Below are 22,381 nucleotides of genomic sequence, written 5' to 3'. Positions count from 1 at the left end.
CTAGATGGATGGAAATGTGATGGGCCTAGGTGAAGACAAGTGTTTGAACCTTTCCAAGTCCTAATCCAAACGTCACCCGCCCTTTATGTCTTTAAAAAATTTCCTATTGACGACAACCCCAGACCAATTCATTATCTTTGCAATTATTTGGATTTTCTATCTTTTGGAATGTTTATTTCTATACAGATCGTTTTTCCTTTTCTAGTCCAACCTCTTGAAGAACAAGAAAAATATTTGGTTGTTCCACGTCACACAGGACACATGCTAACCACTCACTCACTGTGGGTTTACTGGAAATGAACAGGAGATGGGGATACTAGTGGGCGGACAAGTTCAAGAGAGGAAGAACAACCGCCGTGAAGAGCGGAATCCCCAGACCTGTAATTACACACTTTCAGAAGGAGCTAAGCAGAAACACTAGGCGAAGAGCGACGTAGAGAGTCGCAGGCGACTTCTTGCTGAGGCTCTGACGTCAGTACCTTGCGACCGTCCTCTCCGATACCTGATTCAATCCTGAAGCTGAACTTCAGCAAAAACCTCCACAGCAGCTCGCCGCGAGGCCAAACCTGGAGCCACACCCATCCCTCGCGTCCTGCTTTCCTTTCTCGCAACCCCTTCTCCGACCTCACAACCACCACGGGACAGGCACACTCGCGGGCGCCCTACTCAGAAGGGCGGGTCCTGAGACCGGAAGCCGGAAGTGGGGCTGTGAGGACGTGTTCGGAGGAAGCCGCAGGCCGGCTAGGCCGGCATCATGGAGCCACTATACCAACAAACGCACAAGTGAGGGCTACGTCGGGGAGCGGGCTGGGCTCGGCCCGGGCTGCGGCCCCTGGGGCTCGGGACTCTGGGGACTGCCGTTGTGGAGACCGAGTGTTTGCGTTTGGACTACTCTGTACTTCTTATCCCCTAGGGGGATGCTCTCTTACCCTTGAGGGATCCGGCCGGGGCCGGGTAGCTTCTGCCGCAGGCCGTGACTGCCTGTTGGAAAGGAAAAGTAGCACCCCCAAGTTATAGTACTCTGTCCAGCATCTGCCTGCTTAGTCCTCCGGGTTGGTAGAGCTTAGAGAACAGAGAAACTGTTGACGAGGCTTGTGTCCATGAATTCATGGCTTAGTGGGAGTGTCAGGGGTCATCCGAAAAGTGTTTTGCGTACTTAATTGGATATTAAAGAATATATTTTTGTCATACAAAGACATGCAGGTAATATTGACTATTATCGTTAGTCATGTCTGATTACAAGTTAGCCTTAGGGAATTGAAATTGAGTCCTAGATTAGCTTCTCATAACTTAAATTTCCTTGAGGTGTCTTATATCGTCCTGTGTTTTGGGAACTTGCTGTGTTGTGTAACTGGACACGGTGAGGGGCCATACCTATGCTAGGTTAAGAACTTTCTGTTGATGTTATGACAGCATTGAAAAAAATCTTACTCCTTGAGCCTGAAAAATGATATAAACTAGTCATCCCGCCTCCCCGGTAAATTCACAACAAAAAGAATGGAAATAAGTTGGTGGTTATTCTCTTTTTACTTCAGCAAAATGTTTGATTTGGATGGGGGGGGGAATAAGCTATATTGTAGTGGCAATTTTCATATTATATAAAAAGTGTAGGAAGATTTAAAAAAAAAAACTGTGCTGTGAGTCATGTGGAAAAGGAATAAAGCAGAAAATTGACCTCCTTTACTAAGAACAGGTCCTCTGTATAGTAAGACCCATGAACCTAGCAGTGCACTGAGGTTAATCTGCTAGATGCTAAATTGATAAAGCATCAGAACTCATCTCACTAGAACTTTGAACCAAATCTGTGATTATCTCCTACTGGGAAGGTACATTGACATTAAATCAGTTATTTAAAGACCTATAACTGGAAAAGTACTGAGCACTGAATGAATGAAAAAAGATGAAAAAACAGGACATTTTACGTTAGCCGTAGCCTACTTGCTGAGCCTACTTGGATGAGCTTTAAAGAGAAGCCAGTAGGCTTCCATTTTGGGTATACTCATGTCCCTAAAGATACATTTGTCCCTTGTGTTACCTAGCCTGCCATCCTGGGTCTCATCTCTAGATAGTTTGGGTTAAGTAGGTCTCGGATACAAATAACACCATAGCGAATAGGCTTTTCTGGTGGCTTAAATCAGTAGTTAGTTTAAAGAACTATTATCTCAAATCAGTTTGTCAGCTTGCCTTATGAGGTAAAGACTAGCTACAGAGGTAGAGTGGAAGATGTGGAAATCACCAAGTGCATGTGAAAATCACGGGCGTGGTGTGTGTGTGTGTATACATGTGTGCATGTGAGCATGTGTGTATATATTCAAGACAGGATTTTACTACATAGCTGAGGTTAGACTATAACTTGTGTGGCTTAGGCTGCCCTTGAACTTACAGTCCACTTGCTTCTTTGTCCCATGTGCTACGACAGGTGAGCATCACTATACCCACTACTTCCTTCCTCCCCTTCCTCATCTTCCTTCCTTCCTTCCTTCCTTCCTTCCTTCCTTCCTTCCTTCCTTCCTTCCTTTCATTCATTCTTTGTTGTTTGTTTGTTTGTTTGAGATAGGGTTTCACTGTGTAGGCCTAGCTGACCTGGAACTCATAGAGATCAGCGGCCTCTGTCTCCCGAGTTGCTGGGATTAAAGACATAATACCACTGCTCTCCCCACTGTAAGAGCAGCAGCAGTTTAACTCGTTGCTGTTTCAGTTACATAGCATCTTCATAGCGCACTGGGTTCTGTAATCTCTCAAATAATTGCTACCCTAGCAGCTCAGTTGGAGAGTTGAGACAAGGAGGCACCAAGGAATGAAACGACTTGCTATGTATCTGTCAGCTTTTCGTAGTTGAGATCCTTTAACTCCCAAACCCTGTTTCTTGTTCATGGTGGACAGAGGGAGCGAGCACACCCACTGACTGTGGCGGAGGTGGCGGGTAGGTTCATGACCTTCTCCACTTGTGCGTTGGCTAGGCTGTTCTCAAATTCAAGATACCCTGCTGGGGTTATAGAGGGCACCACCACTGGGCCCAGCAGACTCACTGGCTTCTTTAAAGAGCAGTTTCCTCTAATATTCTTGTTACATATGGAAAAGCTTTAAAAACAACAGCAGTGTCTCTTGCTTAACGTGTACTAGCTCTCTGCTTGGCTATATTGTCACCCACGTTCATGACGGACCCCATGCTAGACAAGTCTGAAACTTCTTTTTCTCTCATGCCTTCACCATCAAGTCGTATTTGGGGATCACCTATCACTTGGCTGTGTAGGTGTTGTCTGTTTCCTAGTTGAATGGAAACAGATTCTCCAAGAGCTGGATGAGTAGCCTCCTCCATGCCTTTCACACCCGCCATGTTGTTTGCAGGTGTAGAGGTTGGGCTTATGTCCTTTCTAATTCATTTACAGTCAAACAGGACTTCCACATATAAATCAGTTGGGGGAAAGCCAGTAATGTTTTTCTGTAATTTTTTTTAAACACGAAAAGACATTTATTACTAGGCTATAAATTATGAGGCAATGGGTGGGTGTGGAGAGCCCAGCAGTCACGTTTTGGGCATCTGCCCTTTCTCTCTGTCTTCCTGGGCTTGTATTTGGAGTTCCTCATCTAGGCGTTCCTTTGCACGGACAACCTTTGACTGCAGGTAGAAAGAGTCACCCACGGACTTATCATTCACCTTAAACAGGTGTTCATAATTCTGCACCTCCTCAGGGCTCAGCTTAGAGATGTTGAGAATCTGCTGGGCTTCCTGGAGGCTGAGGCCAGAGAGATTGGATGCAGCTGCAGACTGGTGCCCAGCATGGCCTCGAGCATCAGCGGCTGCCTGGCTTGCTGCAAACTCCTGCCTCAGGGCCTTGGCAAAGTCTCTGCCCACCACCTGCACACCCATCACAATGATCTGGGTCAGGTACTTGGCCATGGCGGCCGCTCCACTTTACGGGGACAGGTGCCGCTTCCCGACCCAGTGGGACCAGCTCAAGGGTGGCTGGTGGGTCAGAGGTCAAGGGAGATGGCTTTCTGTAATTTCTTAAAGTTATCCTTTTTAGCTTAGGGCATTATTATTGTTTCTCCTGTCCTTGAGAATCTCAGACTTGAAAAGGACTGATGGGAGCATTCATTGCAATTCTGTCTTTGCTCATTAAAACCTTTCTAAGGTTCAGGCAGTCCATGGACCTGGTGTTGTACTTGTAGGGAGTCCCCCCCACCCCCTTCTCCTTCTCTTCTTCCTCCCCCTCCTCCTCCTCCTCTGAAGATAGCTCGTAATTGTGTGACATGTACTTTGTTTTCTATGTAAAGCTGAAATGTAGTATCTTGGAACATGTGCCTTTTGCTTTGGGAACTCCCTTAAGCAGAAGTAGGAGGCAAACCCTTTTCTACTTCCTATGTCTACTCCAGATATTTGAAGAGCATCCTGTGGTGTCTTGTTTAACCTGTCACAGATCTCAATCTCTACTGTCTTCAGGCTCCATTTATCATAGATACCGTGGAAGAAACCAACACCTTTTAATCCAGCTAAGATTTACAATTATAATGTGCATTGTGTTCTTTCCCACTGAAAGAATGACCTGAGGTTTCATTCTTGCTTTCCCATGGACTGTTGTGATTATGTAGCCCATTTGTTTGTTGACTGTGTGGATGAGTGAATAACTTAAGTAATGAGCTTCATTACTTAACCATTACATAACCATCTGGCAAAAAATCGATTATTATTATTCTATTTATGAAATAATCAAACCTATAATGAGTAATTTCATCTAATATTAAGATTCATATTAATATATGTGCTTCAGATTATTGATTTATAAGCAAACGGAATCAAAAGCACCTGTATCTGTTCTCACCCCTAGACCTAGTCACCCTCCTTGTCAGCGGTTTTCAGTAGATGCTACTTGTTTATGTGGGTTTAATTTACCCAAATCAGATACTTAATGTACCAGGTTTTTCTTTTTCTATTTAATATCTTTTCTTTTTTCTTTCTTTTTTTTTTTGTTCTTTTTTTCGGAGCTGGGGACCGAACCCAGGGCCTTGCGCTTCCTAGGCAAGCGCTCTACCACTGAGCTAAATCCCCAACCCCTTAATATCTTTTCTTAAAAACTTAATGTATATACTTAAATGACTAGATCAAGCTTTTATTAACATTTTAATGTAGAGAGAGAGAGAGAGAGAGAGAGAGAGAGAGAGAGTGTGTGTGTGTGTGTGTGTGTGTGTGTGTGTAGGTGTAGTTGAGCCAAAGTGTGGAGATCAGAGGACGACTTGCAGGATTGGTTATTTCCTTCCACTGTAAGTTCTGGTGCTCAAGCTCAGGTTGCCAGGCTTGGCAGTGTGCCCTGTAACCCACTGAGCTCGCTTGCTGACCCTACTAGCTTTTATTTAATATGCTGAATTACTGAATTCTTTCTTGATGAACACTTCAGTGGTTATTATATTATCAACATAGTATTATTTGCATATGTCTCTCACTGAATAGATCCACTGTGCTTTATTTGAAACCCTGAAACTCAAGGAACTTTGAAGAATTTTTTTTTAGATTTTTTCAGAAAGAATTATGTTGCAAGAGCAGGGTGATGTATGCCTTTAATCCTAGCGTTAGGGAGGCAGAGAGGCAGGTGAATCTCTGTGAGTTTGAGGATAGCCTGGTCTATATAGAAAGTTCTAGGGCAGCCAGAGGTACATAATAGAGAGACCTTGTCTCCAAAAGTTATGTATATATATTTTGCATGTGTCTTTTGTCATGTAACATTTTTAATATAAGAGCAACACACAACACATGACAGAGGCAATAAAATGTCAGACTTTGTGGAATAAACAAAGACCATAGCATTAAGTCTGATCAGTGTCCGTCACATACTTGGTTTGCTGCACACAAGGTTTTATAGACATGCAGCTCGGGTTATAGACTTGTACAGAAATGCTTTGATGAACATCGATTACAAGTCTTTGATATTAACCAGAATCTCTGTAAGACTGACTGCTAAAACTGTCATGCTGGGTCACACAGTGTGTGCAGTGATGTTACCAGGTATTGTCAGAGAGCTCTTGAAGTATTTCACCAATGTGTAATCTTAGCATTGAGGTCCGAGACTGTCATGTATGCTTTCCCTACTGTGTCTATCCCAGGTTCCTGATTGGAGAGTGTGATCTCATTGGTTTTAACATGTGTTTTTCTGAGTCACCATTGACGTTGATCAGTTTTTCATGTATTTATTTACTCAGTGTTTCCTTTTTTGTCATTTGCCCTTTGGCCATTTTTAAATTTGCTTTGTTAAACTTTCCTCTTGGTTTGCAGGTGTCTTTACGTATGTATTCTGGACGTCAGCCTGATACCTGCTGCAGGTGTATTTGCTTATTTGTTGATGGGTGCTTTTAGTATATACAGTTTGTTTTACATATTACAGCCACATTCATTTGTCCTTTTCTTTGGGGTTTGACCATGGGTGAGGGTTCTTTAACTCAACATTATTTATGTACATCCTTTAAAATTATCTTATTATTTTGTATGATTTTTTTTTTCTTTTCTTTTTTTTCGGAGCTGGGGACCGAACCCAGGGCCTTGCGCTTGCTACGCAAGCGCTCTACCACTGAGCCAAATCCCCAACCCCATTTTGTATGATTTTTAATTGAAATAGAATTACATCATTTTTTCCCTTTGCTTTCCTCCCTTCAGCCCCACCTAGCTATCTTCCCATGAACCCCTCCCATGCTGGCCCACTTTCAAAGTGATGCCCTTTTTTTGGTTATTATTATTAAATACAAATGTACGTTTGTATGCATATGCACAAATATCTGTGAATACAACCTGTGGGGTCTGTTTTTGTTTTTTGTGTGTCTGTGGTTTCAAGGGTGATCACTGTGCATTGGGCAGTCAATGAGGGGCTCGTCTCTGGAAGAGTCTAACTCTTTCTTCCAGCAGTCATTAGTTGTTCGGAGTTCTTTGTCTAGGGGCGGGACCCGGCACAGAATCCCCCTCCGTGTTAACGGGGTCCATTGATACGGCCATTGTTCTGGCATTGCTTATGCCACCAGTTTTAGGAGAGACTGTTTCTGTTCCTGCTATTCCATCTCCTATAATCTTTCTACTTGCTACCAGTTCCCTTGATGATCCCTGAGCTGTGCATGCAGGGGCTGTGAGGTTGATGTATCTGTTGGGGATGATCTGTTGATCTCTGCATTGTGTCCAGTTGTAGTTTTCTGTGGTGCTTTCCACTTGCTGTAAAGAGTGACTTCTTTGATGGGGTGTGGTAGCTACTCTTATCCAGGAAAGATAGCTCGAACACAAAGAGCCTTTTTTTTTTTTTTTTTTTTTTTTGGTTGGGAGGATTCCATGAAGTGTGTTCTCTATTCAGATGATAAATTGAACTGTCAGAATTTATTTAAATTAATTTTTTCCCCATTGACTTATGTCTCCAGTCTCCAAGTATGTGACTGCTTCTGGGCCCTGGTCTTTGCTCTTGGGTCCAGGGTAAGATTGTCTATATCCTTGTACTGCTGTCATATGGTTATTTATTATGGCTTTGTAGTTGGTACTGAGCGCTATATATAGTGTGCACAGTAGAGAAAGATTGTTGAGCTTTCCCTTAAGGGCTGGAGATAGGCCTTCTTCAGACAGGTCCTATGTAGAAAGCCTTTCTTTTATAAGCACAGGAGGCCATTGGGGCTAACATAGACAACATTCCAAGGACTGTCAAGTGATGGGGAACCACTAGGAAGGGTTTGGAAGGTGGTGACTTTGGCCTGGAACTTCTCCAGGCCTAATGTCTGGGACATGTTGCATTTCTAGATGAGATGGCAGTCCTCCTCCTGTTGTCAGGGAAAGATGTTTACAAAACAGGAGATACCTATCTCTCAGGGCCATTCCCTTAAGTGTTCCTTCCACTGCCTGGTCCCCTCTGTTCTTTCTCTCTCTGACTGTTTTTCAAGCACTCCATTTTGCTTTTGCCCCATGTGAAATGCCTTGCATGCCCTTCTGCAGATCATCATCTTGCAACCTGTCTTCACTAAACCTCATTTTACCTTCTTAAAAGTGATGCTCAGATCTGCATTCAAGCCTACGTGCTTGTGTGCACGCCTGTAATCCTAGCACTGTGTAGGCGAAGGCAGGAGGATCACAAGTTCAAGGCAAGCCTGGGCTGTGTAAATGAGAAAACTCAGCAACCACAACTCCTTCCAGCTACGAAACCCCAGTTTACACTTTGTTAACCCAGCCTTCCCGCCTCCTTGGCTGCACTGTACACAACTCCCTCAACTTTGTTTCCGCCTGTGTGTGTTGGGGTTTCTTAAATCTTCTCAGGGGTTTCTCATGTCTGTTCAGCCTGTCAGTTCCTAATTATGTTGTTTCTCAGGGGCGAGGATTATATCTTCCTTGCCCTTTGGCTCTTGGTAGGCAGACCAGTGCTCAGCACATTAGGTCGCAGAACAGAGAGTGGGATTGGCTGGATACTGGTTGAGGTTTATCGCCTGCTGTGTGGCCTTGAGCAACTTACTTGACCTTTCTGGTTTCAGTTTTTATTTATAAACTGAGAGCAGTGATGATGCTTTCCTCTGGGGTTACTGACTTAGCAGTGTCTCAGATACAGTAAGCTCTCTCTAAATGCTATCAGCGTTGTTCTTAGCATGAGGTTTGAAATGAAGCCTGAAGTGCCACATACAGATTTTACAGTTGAGTAGCACCGTCACCTTAAATCAGCTGTAAGGCAGCATTAAGAGAAGTTGTCTTTCCTGACCGAGGTGCTGGTGACCACCCCTGTCTCACTCATTTCCTCTTCCTTTGATAGGCAGGTCCACGAGATCCAGTCTCACATGGGACGCCTGGAGACGGCAGACAAGCAGTCTGTGCACTGTGAGTAATTAACCAGGGAGAGCAGAGTCCTTTCCCTGATGGCATGGGGCTAATGGGCTGGGTTTCCTGACTGCATTCTGCCTTAGGGGCTTAATGACTCAGCATGGAATGAGTTGTTGTTAGAATGGACAGAAAAACCCTATGGCCAATAGATTTCCCCGATTGTGCCCCTTGGAGTCCCACCAGTTTTATCCCCCATTACCCTTCCACTCAACCTGACGGCCCTATGGGAATGGAAGTTCTCCTTCCATCTGTCTTAATCTAATTACCTAGTCTGAAAATTCAGACATGTTGACCTGGAACTGGCCATCTCTTCCAAGCTGAGACTCTGGCTTCTTAGTAGGATTATTCAGACAGCTAGCAATATTAATTAGTTTAGTTCCCATACCACAGGTTTGTGTGTGTGTGTGTGTGTGTGTGTGTGTGTGTGTGTGTGTGTGTGTGTGTGTAGCATGTGGGTTGTGGTTTGGAGTTTTTTGGTTTTGTTCCAAGCAAAGGCCCCTTACTGAGCCAGCCCTATAGACCTCCCTTGGAAGCTCTTGTCACCCTACAGCCCAGCTCTGGCCAGGCCTCTTCTGTTTCCTGTTTCCTCTTTTTCCCTGGCTCCCCAGGGTGGTCCTTCCCTTGACTCTGCACCCTATAGTGCCCTAATCTAAATTGTCTGTGTTTGCTGCAGGTGCGAAGACCTAGCAAGAGGGTGGTACTGGGGTTGTCATTTCTCCTGGGTGCGGCAGCCGCCTGGGTGCGTGCTCTGTGCACTTTAGTTTCTGCCTACTGGCCTTTGTTTGCCTTTCCAGCAATCTCACTGTCGCCTGATTAGAAGTGGAAAGAGGTCATTTTGACAGCTTTATCAAAGGGGATAAGGAAAATGACTATCATATTTTCTACCTCTGCCTGTGCTTTCCTGGGTCTTTCCGATTGATATGTGGTCTATTTTGAGGGCCCTAACACATCTCAGCCTACCATTCTTTCAGAAAGCCTCTGGGTATTTCTATACTGGTCTTCCCTTTCCTTTATACCTTTTATTGCTCTTTTAGCCTTATTACTATAAGGAATTCAGTTGGCAACACTTCTCCTAGCGGTTTATAGTCCATATCTGAGACCAGTCTCAAATAGACCTACATCAGAAAATTTAACTTAACAGAGTTTTATGGGCAACCATTAAATATTCATTTTATTTTCTAATGAATATAATAATATTTGTGTACATTGTGCTCCTTTGGGAATACATATGCTTTAGTTTGTGTTATAGCTTATCATTTTTACTTTGTTGTTTTGGGGTTTTTTGTTTGTTTTTGTTTTGTTTGTGACTGTGGCCCTGGCTGTCCTGGAACTTGCTCTGTAGACCAGGCTGGCCTAGAACTCAGAGATCTACCTGCCTCTGCCTCCCAAGTGCTGGGTTAAAGGTGTATGCCAACATGGCCTGGCACGATCCATCACTCTTAATTTACGTTATTATCTTTTTTCTAGCAGTTATTCTTTCTCTCCCCTCTCTTTTGTGCAGTAGTGGAAAATGAAATCCAAGCAAGCATAGACCAGATATTCAGCCACCTGGAGCGTCTGGAGATTCTGTCAAGCAAGGAGCCCCCCAATAGAAGGCAGAACGCCAAACTGTGAGTGTTGGTCCCTGACAGGCTTGGCTACCACGGGCCCCTAAGGCAGGCCTTTCTCCCATTGGAAGTTTTAGAATATTCTGAAAAATCTGGGTACATGCTAAAGAAATGAAGTCTGTGCGAAGAGAAAGTCTCCCTAAAATACACAGTTCTGTGTAAACAATAGACCCCCAAGTTAACCTGTGATCGTGGCCCCTTGTTTCATTGAGGTGATTATAACCCACTGTCCTTTGAGGTAATTTTGAAAATGTGCGTTTTCTGACCAGATCCCTGGTCACTGGAAGCTTAGTGCTGCTGAGGAGTTTGGCTCTGCTGTTTGGTTCCCACTGGCGTCTGTTGGGCTGAAATGCATTTGTACCCCTAATCGCTTCAATCAGTCTGCTTATAATGAAGTACTGATCGAATCTTTGATACTCCACCGTGAAATTCAAAGGAAAACTACCCTCACCACCACTCCAACTCCTACTCCCAAAACCTTCACGAAACTTCATGGCTGTTCTACCTTAGAGCTGCCCTTTGGGCTTCTTCCAGGAGTACAGTACAGCCCTCGGAAGGTCAGGAAGGGGTCATTGAGCCTGCTTCCTGTCACCTGTTCCCCGAAAAGTCAGAGTCCAGCAGACATTTAAGAGCAGCTTCTGGAATCGTGTCAGTTACACCCACCACAGCCCCAGGCCGCTGTTTGACTCTGCATCTTCGTTAGGCGCGGTGGGCCCCGTGGGGAGAAGCGAGGGTAAAGCCAGGCTGCCTCAAGTGTGCCAGCCTCAGCCTCTAGGATTTTAATCTCTGTCTCCATTTACTCCAGTCGTGTCGACCAGCTAAAGTACGACGTCCAGCACTTGCAGACTGCCCTCAGGAACTTTCAGCACCGGCGCCAAGCCAAGGAGCAGCAGGAGAGACAGCGAGATGAGCTTCTGTCTCGCACCTTCACCACTAACGTAAGCCAGACACTGGGGGTTGGCAAGTGCCTGACAGGTCAGGACTGAGTGCAGGTAACAGGCATCACCTCTTACGGGTGCCTGAAGCAGACTCAGGAGGAGACCAGGTGGAAATGCTAGGACTTTGTGCATTGCCACTAAGACTGTGCCTGGGTGGGGGATTTCTCCAAACACAGAAAGCTGAGGAGGAAGCAGTAAACGGAAGCAGTGAGCAGAAACGAAAATTACCTGGTGTGACTAGTTCACGACAGAGTTGGAAGTTAACATGGTCGAGATGTTTTGTGATCAGATAGAGACAGATGATTGGAACTTAACCCATCTGGGGAGACAATAGCACCAGAGAGCTAGCTGCCTCAGGCACTTGCCATGGTGCTGTGTGTGTGTGTGTGTGTGTGTGTGTGTGTGTGTGTGTGTGTGTGTGTGTGTGTGTGTGTCCATCCGTCCCAGCCTCTGGTGCAGTAAAACGTTTCAGCCTCTGGTTTAAATGGTAGTTTGGAGGACTTTGTTAACAGATATTTAGTGTTAGATGAATTGCTTGGCTTCAGTCTTTTGGACTAGCCTGTTGGTTTGCATGTTTGATCTCTTAGAAGCCCTGCCCTGTCCTCTAGCCTCAGTAGGCTCATTCTCTACAAGTGCAACCTACTGACCCTTTTCAGGGACTTAAGTAGTGTGTTCTACCAAATGAGGTGGGTTTGGGCTTCATATTTTGTCACTTTCTAAATCTGCCAGTAGAATTCCTGGCTTAACATGTGTGTAAAGCCATACTGTAGACAACAATACTGCAAGTGAACCTGGTGGCTCTAGCTGTACACAGATTGGGCTGGGGAGAGGACCAAGTTATCACCAGCAGTGAGTGTTGGCACAACCTCCTGCCAGGCAGCGCCCCTCCACCATGGAAGCCCCAGTTCCCACTGGCAGGTGATTAAACCATTGCCCTGTGCTCTACCACAGTGTGTTTCTCCCAGTGCTTCAGGTCACGGCTTTACAGGTTTTTTTTTTTTCTTGAGCAGGCGGGCAGGCAGACTGGTGATTAGCAACTCACAGATGCTGTAAGCGACTGAATGAGGTCAAATACGACGTGGTAGATCACACTCAGGCAGTTTTAGGCTGGACATGACCTCTCTGGATGATTTTGTTGACATGTGGCACCACACTCACCAGGCTGTTCATCAACAGTGACTCACCAAAGGAAACCTTCAAGTCACTTTATCCGTCCTGAAAAAGAGCAGACTAAGCACTTTTCAGATGGGAAGGCAAGCTAGGCTTCTGTCTAAAGTCATTCAGTAAGTGCTTGTCGGAGAGGAGGAGTCATTGGTTCTCCTAGACACTAGAGTTACCACCAAGGTACCACGGAAAACATTTGAGGAGATTATTAAGCATGGCTCCTTCCTCTGGGGAGCTTCCATGTTAGCTGAGAGATTCAAAATGTCCACCTGAGGCTGCTTCTGAACTTGAGCAGCAGAAACAATGGTTAATCACCTGCCAGTGGGAATTGGGATTTTCATGGTGGAGGGGCGCTGCCTGGCAGGAGGTTGTGCTGAACAGATAGCAGGAAGGAGAGCACTTACTGCTTGTGATGACTTGGTGCTCTCCCCAGCCCAGTCTGTGTGCCGTTAGAGCCACCAGACTCGCTCTCAAGTGCTTCTGTCTCAGTGTAGTTGAAATTGAGAGTTGCTGTGCGCCTAGCCCTGAGATCCTTCCCATTTGGACAAGTTATTCCATCTCTCTGGGCTTCACCTTCTTCATCTAAAAATGGGGAGAGCAGGAATAACTCCCAGCAAGCTGAGCGAGTTTAGAGAAGTGCACCTGTGAAGTGAAAGGACTTGGTCTGTACTGATGGGGCATCTGCAGTCAGAAAGTCCAGAATCCAAAGGGCCGCTCAGTGGGTAAATCCATTCCTGCAAAGTCTGCAAAGTCCTGAGATCTGAGGCACTTCTTTCCAAGCTGTTCAGATAACCTGGGCTCAGTCTGTAGTCCTCTTTCTTTTCCACTGCTCTTTCTTTCTTTAGCACCTTCTCCTGCCTCCTCAGAACGGTGTTCCTATCCTGAGCACCCTTCAGCCTTCAGGAGAGAGCACCGCCCCTCTCATCTGTAGTCTCAGTGTAATCGGAGGGATAAGCTGGAGATAAAATAGCCAAAGAACAAAAGCAAACATGGAGTAGCACACGAGCGAGGACCCTGTAAAGGGACGTCTGAGAAGCTGTCTTGGGAGGAGCCAGAGAAACCTTTAGGAGAAACGAGTGAAGTCTGGAAGGAATAGCCAGGTTTCCTCTGGGGATGTGACAGATGGACAAACCAACACTACAGCAGGACTCACCTGGACAGTGCTGAGTCTGCCACGTCTGCTGCTGCTGTGTGAGCAGACCCTGCCCTTACACACACCTTTGTTTTGCTTTTTCTTCCCTGTTGGACTCTGATTATTGCATTCTTCCCTCTAACTCTTCTGGCTTGACCTTGGCCAAAAAGGCAGAGTAGTACGATTTGGCCAGACCCCAGGAGCTGACTGGAAGCAAAGGTAATCAAGTGCCTGCATTTCTTCCACAGGACTCTGACACCACCATTCCCATGGATGAATCACTGCAGTTTAACTCCTCCCTCCAGAACATTCACCACGGCATGGATGACCTCATTGGAGGCGGGCACAGTATTCTGGAGGGACTGAGGGCCCAGAGACTGACCTTGAAGGTGGGGACCCTGCTAGAGAATAGAGAGAAGGAGTCTTATTTTATCCTTGTCCTGTAGTTTAGCTCTGTGCTTGTATTGTTTCTGTGTCCCTAGCTTCTATGTGACAGTAAAGCCCAAGCCCTTGAACTTGCAAGTTTGCCAGTGCTTGTAATGAACACAGTGGCAGTTTTTGATAGCTAGGGCTTTGCCCTTCTACTGACTCTGCATGAAATAGAGGTTGTCATAAAGGGGACCAATGACAGGCTGAAAAATGCATCTTTAGATTTGCTCTTTTGTGAACGAAGGCAGGCAGTCTTGTAAGGTGGTTTTCTTCGGGATTTCAGCTGTGGAGTGCACAGGGAGGCCCCCATGCATCTCTTCTTTAGCCACAGGTATTCCAAGAAGCCTGCCTTGTTTGTACTGCTGAGCATGGCCCCTGGGCGGGGTTTACAGAAACATTACATAGATCGCTGTCAGTCATGGCACTTCAGCCTGCCTTCCCCTGTCAGCCCTGATGGCTCTGGGGGTGTGGGCTTTCTTTGTTATCAGGGTGTGATCCCTGGAATAAAGCGCTGCCAGCCACTGGGCTGTGAGAAATAGTCACTTGTAAGTGTGACCATTATCTTGGTTTTTATTGGAGCATGTAGAGTTGTCTACTGTGGGACTCTACTGTGTTTCTGAGCAGTTCCCACCATCTTTACCGGGGAGAGGACAGATAGGCTGGTCGATGCTCACCTCCTGCTGGCACTCACAGTTTCCCAATGGCCCCCCCTCAGAATAGCCAGCGAAAGTCTGTACAGATCTCTACAGTTGGCCACCCGCCTTTTTTGATTTTGGTGAGAACTGCAGCTCAGGGAAGGTCAGGACAAGTAAACGGCATCCGTACGGCGTGGATGCAGACGAGCACGCTTGAGGTTATCGGTGGAGTGCGAGGTTCCTCCTGAAGCTGCTGTTGTCACTGAGGAATCCATGTGCTGCTAGCACGGGTGGCTTGCCAGGAAGCCTGTTCACACGGTGGATCTTGAACCTTGTGATTTCTGATTTTCTTTTCTCTGTATCTCTCCTGCCTGTTTTGCCTCCTGATCTCTTCCTACCTGGGCCAGGGAATTTTCTTCCTAAACTGTTTGAGAGGAATAGGGGAATATGAGAGAACTGGTATAGTCACTTTGATTTTATGGTTGGAAATAGGCACTTTTTGAAATGAATGGTCACTTTCAGGTGATTTGGAAGGCATAACCACAGGGCAGTCTGTACTTTCATCCTAAGGCGGGATCTTTAGCTAGTTTCCTCTGACAGCAGACAGATTTGACTTGAGACCTCCACTTTAATTTTATTTGCAGTATAGAGAATCAAATGTAAGGCCTTACACTTGCTAACCAGTTACTCTACCAGTGGACCACATCCCCGGCCCAATATTCCTTTCTTTGGGTTTTGAGACAGTGTCTCATTACATAGCATTGGCTGGCCTGGAACTTGCTATATAGACCAGACTGGCCTTAAACTCACAGGGATCTGCCTGCTTCTGCATCCTAGACATTGAGATTAAAGGTGTGCACTACTATTCCTGCTCAGAATTCTTCCTGATGAGGCTTGTTGATATGCTGAGCCTTGTCTGGGTAGACCATGGGCTCTGAATTCCTGTCCATGTTAGTTTGTGTCTTAACCTGGCGTCTACTCTCAGTAGCTTATTAATGGCTGTGCCTTTTAGAAATGAATGTGGGGCTGAAGGCTAGACCATCTCTCTAAGCATAGTGGGTACCATGTGTGTTGACTCTGTACTTAGTTTTCTTACTTCATAAGAAACTGAATATACACTTAAAAATTAAAAAGCAATGAGAGAGAGCAGGCCATGTGGTTTAGACCCTTGATTATGATGCGTGGCAGTGTTTATGTGTTTATAGAAGAAGCTTTTTCTGTTCTTTTGCTGTTTTTTCTTCCTTCCTTCCTTCCTTCCTTCCTTCCTTTTTCTTTTTTTTTTTCTTTTCTTTTTTTGAGACAGGATCTCTCTATCTCTGAATAGCCTTGGAACTCATAGAGAGATCTGCCTGCTTCTGCCTCCCAATTGCTAGGGTTAAGTATTTATACCACCATGCCTAGCCTTTGCCATATTTCTGTCTTTGCTTCCTTTCCCACTTCAAGCTCCCTTGTGAATACTGACTTTCACTCACTCAGTAGAAGCCCTAAAGAGTCACTCTACAAAGTGACAGGTCATTATCAAAGATTGCTAGGGCTAGGGAGCTGAGAAAGGTTTTCACATAGCTCTTAAGAATATATAAAATATTTTCCGAGTGTTCACAGGAAGATGGTTGAACATGAACCCAGTTGGTGCTGTTAGTGTGTCAGCCGTTGCCGAGATTTTCAGGAAAGTGGTAGTGAGGAGCATTTCAGGTACTTGGGCCCTTGACAGCAGCACTGCTCCAGCTGGCTCATGGCTGGATACCAGCACAGCTCACAAGGCAAGGGCGCTGCCCAAAACGACTCTGCCCCACGTGATTATACTGTGTGAGTGAGAGCAGCCGAACCCTGACCGCAGACTGCAGCGGAGCTGCCCGGGAGCTGCGGTCCACAGAGCTGCTGCTCGCCACTGAAGGGCTCTAGAGTGTCAGTTCCTGCTTCGCGCTGGTGTGCCAGTGGAGCCTCGGGCTGTGTGAAAGCCTTTCTGGAGAAGACCTATGAGTATTAGCTGGTCCTTATCACCACTGTCCAGCATCTCATCTGTCAGTCCTGTGCCCACAGCAGTAGCCATCCTTGGCCCCAGGATCAGCTGCTTTACGGTTGGTTCATCTTGGCAGTAATAGAACATAGGGCAGACCTCAGCAGATTAGAGCTGCTGCTCTGGGGACCCAGGTGTGATCTCACTGCCCACATCGTGGCTAACCATCTACAACTTCAGTTCCAAGGTTTCCAATGCCTCTTCTGACCTCTGCAGGCTCTTGTATGCATGTGGTGCACACACATACATATAAATAAATATACATTTAAATTGTATGGAGAAATTAGTTGTATTTACTTTCAGAAATGAGTAAGACACAATGAAGTGTAGTTCAGCATGCTTCGACTAGTCGAGCCTTTGACTGACTTACTCAACAGTGGAGCAAGCAGATACGGAACAGAACAGAACATGAAGCATGAATGACCCAACCCTAGCAAGACTTGAATCGTCTGGTCTGCCGGGGGTCTGCCCTCTGCTCACCTTACACCTCTGCCAGAGGCCCTTCTACTCACGGTAGCTCCAGTGCACGGTAGCTCTCCATTTAACGTTGTAGGAGTTTTTTTTTTTTTAAGTTCTTTTTTTTTTTTTTTTTTTTTTCCGGAGCTGGGGACCGAACCCAGGGCCTTGCGCTTGCTAGGTAAGCGCTCTACCACTGAGCTAAATCCCCAACCCACGTTGTAGGAGTTTTAATTTGGATGCACATGGTATACACTTGTATATTTGAAGGCCGGGAAAGGTTGGGTATGTAGCACATGCCTAGAATCCTAGCACTGGGGAGGGTAAGGGAGGAGAACCATGAGTTCCAGACCAGCCTGGAGTATTTAGGGAGACCCTATCTTGAAAACAAGCAAAATTAATATTAAAAGACAGATGTGGCAGACTGTGTGGGAACACTTGTTCCCATTTGAGCCACTTTGCTCTAAAAATTTAATGAGCTCCAGAAAAGACACTCGTGTGTAATCTGTGTGACCAGCAGAGGGATTTGTCTGCTGGTACACACATGCATACACTTGTCCACAATTGCCTTAGGTATAGGAAAGTAGTTTAAAAGCTTGGAGAAAATTCTGTTGCTGTACCAGCTACTGAACTTCACATTCGTATATATACCATTGTGTGTGGCTTCTTCCTGTGTTTTAAAGGTTCATTCCTGTTACGACATGTTTGGTTACGTATGCTAATTAGGTCCTTTTTATTGTCGAGACATGCATCTATACCATAATCTATGAGTGTATGCACAGGTATCCTCCATCACTCTCTGACACTGCCCATCACTGAATCTGGAACTAGACTGGTGGCCAGCAAGGCCCAGCAGTCTTTCTGTCTCAGTACCGTACAGCAGTGAGGCTCCTGGTGTTTTACATGGATTCTGGGGATGCAGACTCAGGGCTTTCTAACTGTACAGCAAGAATACTTACCACTGAGCCATCTGTCTCCCAGCCCCAATCTTTATATGCACTGTGAATCAAGGTTCACTTTTTTACTGATACATAAACTGTACTTATGTACATGTAGGATGCATGTGTATGCCATGTAGCCAGTTCCAGCACCGTTTGTATAACAGGTGTCTTACCCTTTGATCATACACTAGTTGGCCATGGCAGAATGAATATTTCTGGTGAATGTTGCTTTCGTCTTCTCTGAGCATGACCAAGAAACAGTGTCTCTTAGTAAAACCCTGGTTTGTGGTGACTTTAACCACCCTTGGCAATGAGGCTAATCTCTGTTTTTCTTCCTTTTCTCATCTCTCCAGGGGACTCAGAAAAAGATCCTCGACATTGCCAACATGCTCGGCTTGTCCAACACCGTGATGAGGCTGATTGAGAAGCGGGCCTTCCAGGACAAGTACTTCATGATCGGTGGGATGCTGCTCACTTGTGCAGTTATGTTTCTCGTGGTGCAGTACCTGACATGAGCCAGCTGTACCCAGCACTGGACAGCCTTCCCATTGTGTGCGCATGTGCAAGCAAGAAGTGGGCTGGGAGGCCCTTTTGAAATGTATGCCTTAACTGTGAAGACACCTCTCCCTCCAGGACTAATCGTGGCTTAGTATCAAACCTGCTTTGTTTTCTGTGACATCTGGGGAGTAGGACCTAGGGTCACCAAGATGTGTGGTACTTAGGAGGTGGTTCAAGACCCTGTTCTCTGGCTTTCACGGGGGTGGGGTGGGGTGGGGAGGGATGGCTAGGTTTTGTGGTTTGTCCACACAGCTGATGCAGAGGAAAGTGTGCATTATGAGGCCTGCACACAGGACTGTCCACTCTGTTCACTTCTGGTCATCACCAGCTTTTGTGGCTCCTGAGAGGTGGGCTGGAGCACAGTGAGATGAGGAAAGAGGTCTTTCCTTACACCATCTGGGATGGATCAGTTCTCACATCCTTGCTTCTAGCCACTACTCGGCCCCAGCCCCTAAGAAAACAGGACATGTAGGTGACTAACCACGAACACCAGCACCCTTTCCTGGAAGCAGCTACTCCAGGGAAGCAGAGACATCAGTGCTGCTGCTGATAATGTAAGCGTTTCCGTGCCACGGTTGCTGGGTGTTTGTCCTTCCTGAAGTGAGGCTAGCAGTGTTCCCAGGGAGTGTTTAGTCTGGACCCTGAAGTCCTGAGTCACCAGGACTTGATACAGCAATTGGCTCTTGCAGTTCGGAGACAGTGGCTCAGCACCTCCACCCAGGCTCTGATCTTGGGCCTTTAAAAGGAGCCATGAGCAAAGGGTGACTTGTCAGTTACAGATTCATCTAATTCTGCCATCTCAGATCCTTTGACTATCTCTCCCTTGAAATACATTAGCAATATATCAATCAGCTAAGCCTCCATTTTCCCCAGCCCTCGTAGGCCACCCTGGAGGTGTCCCTGGTAAGAATGTTTTTGTGAGACTGTTTCAGGGACCAGGTCATTCTCACTTGTCCCAGACGTGATTAAGGCTATGTCAGTACCTGGTGTATTGCAGAATTTGTTTGAAAGTTAATGTATCTCAAGCACACCTATTGTGATTAATCTTCGCAAGTACTAGAACGGTCCAGTGAGTTTATTTGTTCATCAGTAACGAGCCCTGCCCACCCAAACAGTTCTAAATTTAGTAGCCTCCTGGTGGGAAAAACAGATGCCAGGATTCCTAAGAACTGGAAACTGGTCAGTATTAATCCTTCCTCTGATTGCCCCACCTACTTCCTGTGTTTGCTTAAGTCCTGTGCTTTTCCCTCCTCACAGTGCACTATGTCTCACCCTCCTACTGAGTTGCAGTACTCCTCTCTCCCATACGTCTGTGGCATCCTGTCCACATCTGTGGCATCCTTTTGGGAACTGTCTCAATTGAACACATTTTAAACCTGAGTTTCCTGGGTACTAGCTTCATTTCTGGTCAGACACAATGTGTCGCTCCTTCCCTTTTGGCTAAATGGGCCATAGCTGGCCAGAAAGGCGGAATGTGACCCCTTTAGTAAGAACTGATAGTCATGCAGAGTGGAAACAGTGGCCCTAGAAGAGACAGGAGCCTACAGCATCTCCACCAGATCACTTTGGGGGTGCAGATGGGCATAGGCTCCTTGCTGGCCATGGAGTTCATACTGCACAGACCTGACTGCTGTGCCCCCTGGCACCTGGTGACCCCACCAGGCAGCATGCTTTGGACGATGTACAAGCCGTAACGGAGCCATTGGAACTCGAAATGTGGGCAGCAAAGGCCCCAGCCCCTGCCCTTCATTGACTGTGGGGCAGTGTTTTGTAGTACATAATGGTGTATTGCCTTTGTAGCAATCCTTGGCTTCAGTGAACTTGATGTCCCACCCTCACAGCCAGGTCTCCCTTTGGAATGAAGTTGTGGTGAGGTGGTCAGCATTCCAGCCTGGGGGCAGGGAGCGGAAGTGGAGGATCTGGACTCCAAGGGGCATTGAGCTGGTTGCCTAGGTTGCTCTCCCTCGAATTTCCATTCAGTGCCTTGTGAGATCACTCTGATCTGATTGGGTACAACTGTCCTTACATCTCCAGAGGGAAGGGCACCTAGCCTGATTGGAGTGCCCTCTAGTGGAGAGGGCTGTGTACTTACTTGGAGCTTGTCAGAAACTGCAGCCTAGCAGGTAGATAAGTGAAAGGGTTTGAAGCAGGTAGGGTGCCAGAAGGACTCCAAGTAGATAGATGTATATTTCATGTACGGCCACTTGAAGGAATGCTAAATCTAAGGACCAAGTAAACAGTAGGTGTTACAGGTTTCGTTTCAGGCTTTTTCTCAAAAGCCAGCTTGCCCTGTTGAGTTTAAATAGCTTTGATTGGCAATATTTTCACCCCTTGCTTTCAGAACATGTCAGCTGAATAAAGTTGAGGTTTATTTAGAAAACCTTAAAGAAGAACTTGGCATTCTTTGTTATGACTGCCCCTTTGCTTCTAGGCTAGAAGCATTCACGTACACTGTTTGAGAGCTACAGGCTAGGTAGCTAACTGTCTCAGAAGCAGCTGGAGAATGAAAGTGTAGGCTCTTGGGTCATTCCAGGCCTGATTCAGAACAGTTCTTGAGGTTCCCAGGTAATCTGCTGTGTGTTTGTTGCAGCTGCTACCTCCTAGACAAAGAGCCCGGAACCAGCTCTGCACAGGCGTGCAAAGAGCAATACCTGGCAAGTTTGAAATGAAGTTTTAGTGTAGCCTGCCTCATTCCAGGAGGGTTGAGGACTTAGAAACAACTAGGGGCTGGGTCTGTCACTTGGTGTCAGAGTACTAGCCTGGCATTCACATTGCACTGTGTTCCATCAGCAGTGCGGGTCCCATAATAGAAACAAGGAAGTAGGGCCTGGGGTGAGGGCTCAGTAGTTAGAGCACTGGCTGCTCTCCCAAGGAGCCTGGGTTTGATCCCCAGCACCACATGCTGGCTCACAGCCATATTAATTAAACAGCCTCTTCTGACATAAGGACCAAAGGACACAGGATGTGCACAGAAATACACACAGGCAGAACACCATACACATAAAAGGAAATAGATAAACACAAAGTCAGGACTGTAAACACGAAGGCAGAGAGGCGTGTCATATCAGGGAGACTTGAGCACAGGTCTTAAAGCCTTGTGGATGTAATTCTGGGAGTCCCCCACAACGGCAGAGCAACATGTTGCTGGCTGAATAGGATGGGGTGTCAACTTGTCCTCAGGTCAAGACCAGACCTGTTGTACTGCCAGCTTCCTGAGAGTCCCCCAGCCCTTTGAGTTAGATGGGTGACGTGCCTGCAGTGCAGACAGTAAGCTGGGTCACAGTGGCTTTCCAGAGAAGCTGGCTCCTTCTGTGGCTGGAGACCCAGCCCTACCAACCTGCCTTTTCCATCCCTGAAGATGCTCTGCCAGGAGCAGGCAACAGGGAGCCCCTGAATGTCATACCAGGCTGCACAGATGGCTCCAGGTGCTAGATGGTACCATGCCCACACCTTGCCACTAGGGGGCAACATATCTCCACTCACTGCTGGTCCTCAGAGGCCCTTGCTTGATGCTGGTTCCCTTTAGGCGTAAGTTTCTTGGCAGTGCAGTGGCTCTGGGCTACTTTAGAATTCTAGAAGTGTGGTAAACAATGACCAAGGAAACCCCAGCCGTTTTCAGGACTCCAGCCCTCCCTTCAGCACTTCTGCATGCTACAAACAGACATGGAGAACATTTCTCAGAG

The 22,381-nt window shown here is 46.4% G+C and overlaps 1 protein-coding gene and 1 pseudogene across 2 annotated transcripts; one reads left to right on the top strand and one right to left on the bottom strand.

The window, feature by feature from the left end:
- Window positions 1-716: 716 nt before the first annotated feature.
- Gosr2 (golgi SNAP receptor complex member 2) lies at window positions 717-20,078 on the top strand. 2 transcript variants are annotated; one of them, NM_031685.2, is made up of 6 exons: window positions 742-783; window positions 8,754-8,818; window positions 10,323-10,431; window positions 11,234-11,366; window positions 13,911-14,051; window positions 18,494-20,078. In NM_031685.2, the coding sequence occupies exons 1-6, from the start codon at window positions 755-757 to the stop codon at window positions 18,653-18,655; spliced, it is 639 nt and encodes a 212-aa protein (NP_113873.1). In that variant the 5' UTR covers window positions 742-754; the 3' UTR covers window positions 18,656-20,078. The 2 variants fall into 2 exon arrangements, with proteins under 2 accessions (XP_087430254.1, NP_113873.1); XM_087574128.1 differs by lacking the exon at window positions 13,911-14,051 and having other exon boundaries at window positions 717-783.
- Magmas-ps1 (mitochondria-associated protein involved in granulocyte-macrophage colony-stimulating factor signal transduction, pseudogene 1) lies at window positions 3,455-3,975 on the bottom strand (annotated as a pseudogene).
- Window positions 20,079-22,381: the final 2,303 nt, after the last annotated feature.

Source organism: Rattus norvegicus, chromosome 10 (genome assembly GCF_021556685.1).
Source record: "Rattus norvegicus strain SHRSP/BbbUtx chromosome 10, alternate assembly SHRSP_T2T, whole genome shotgun sequence".
Taxonomy (NCBI): domain Eukaryota; kingdom Metazoa; phylum Chordata; class Mammalia; order Rodentia; family Muridae; genus Rattus; species Rattus norvegicus.
This window is presented reverse-complemented; position numbering and strand designations above follow the sequence as displayed.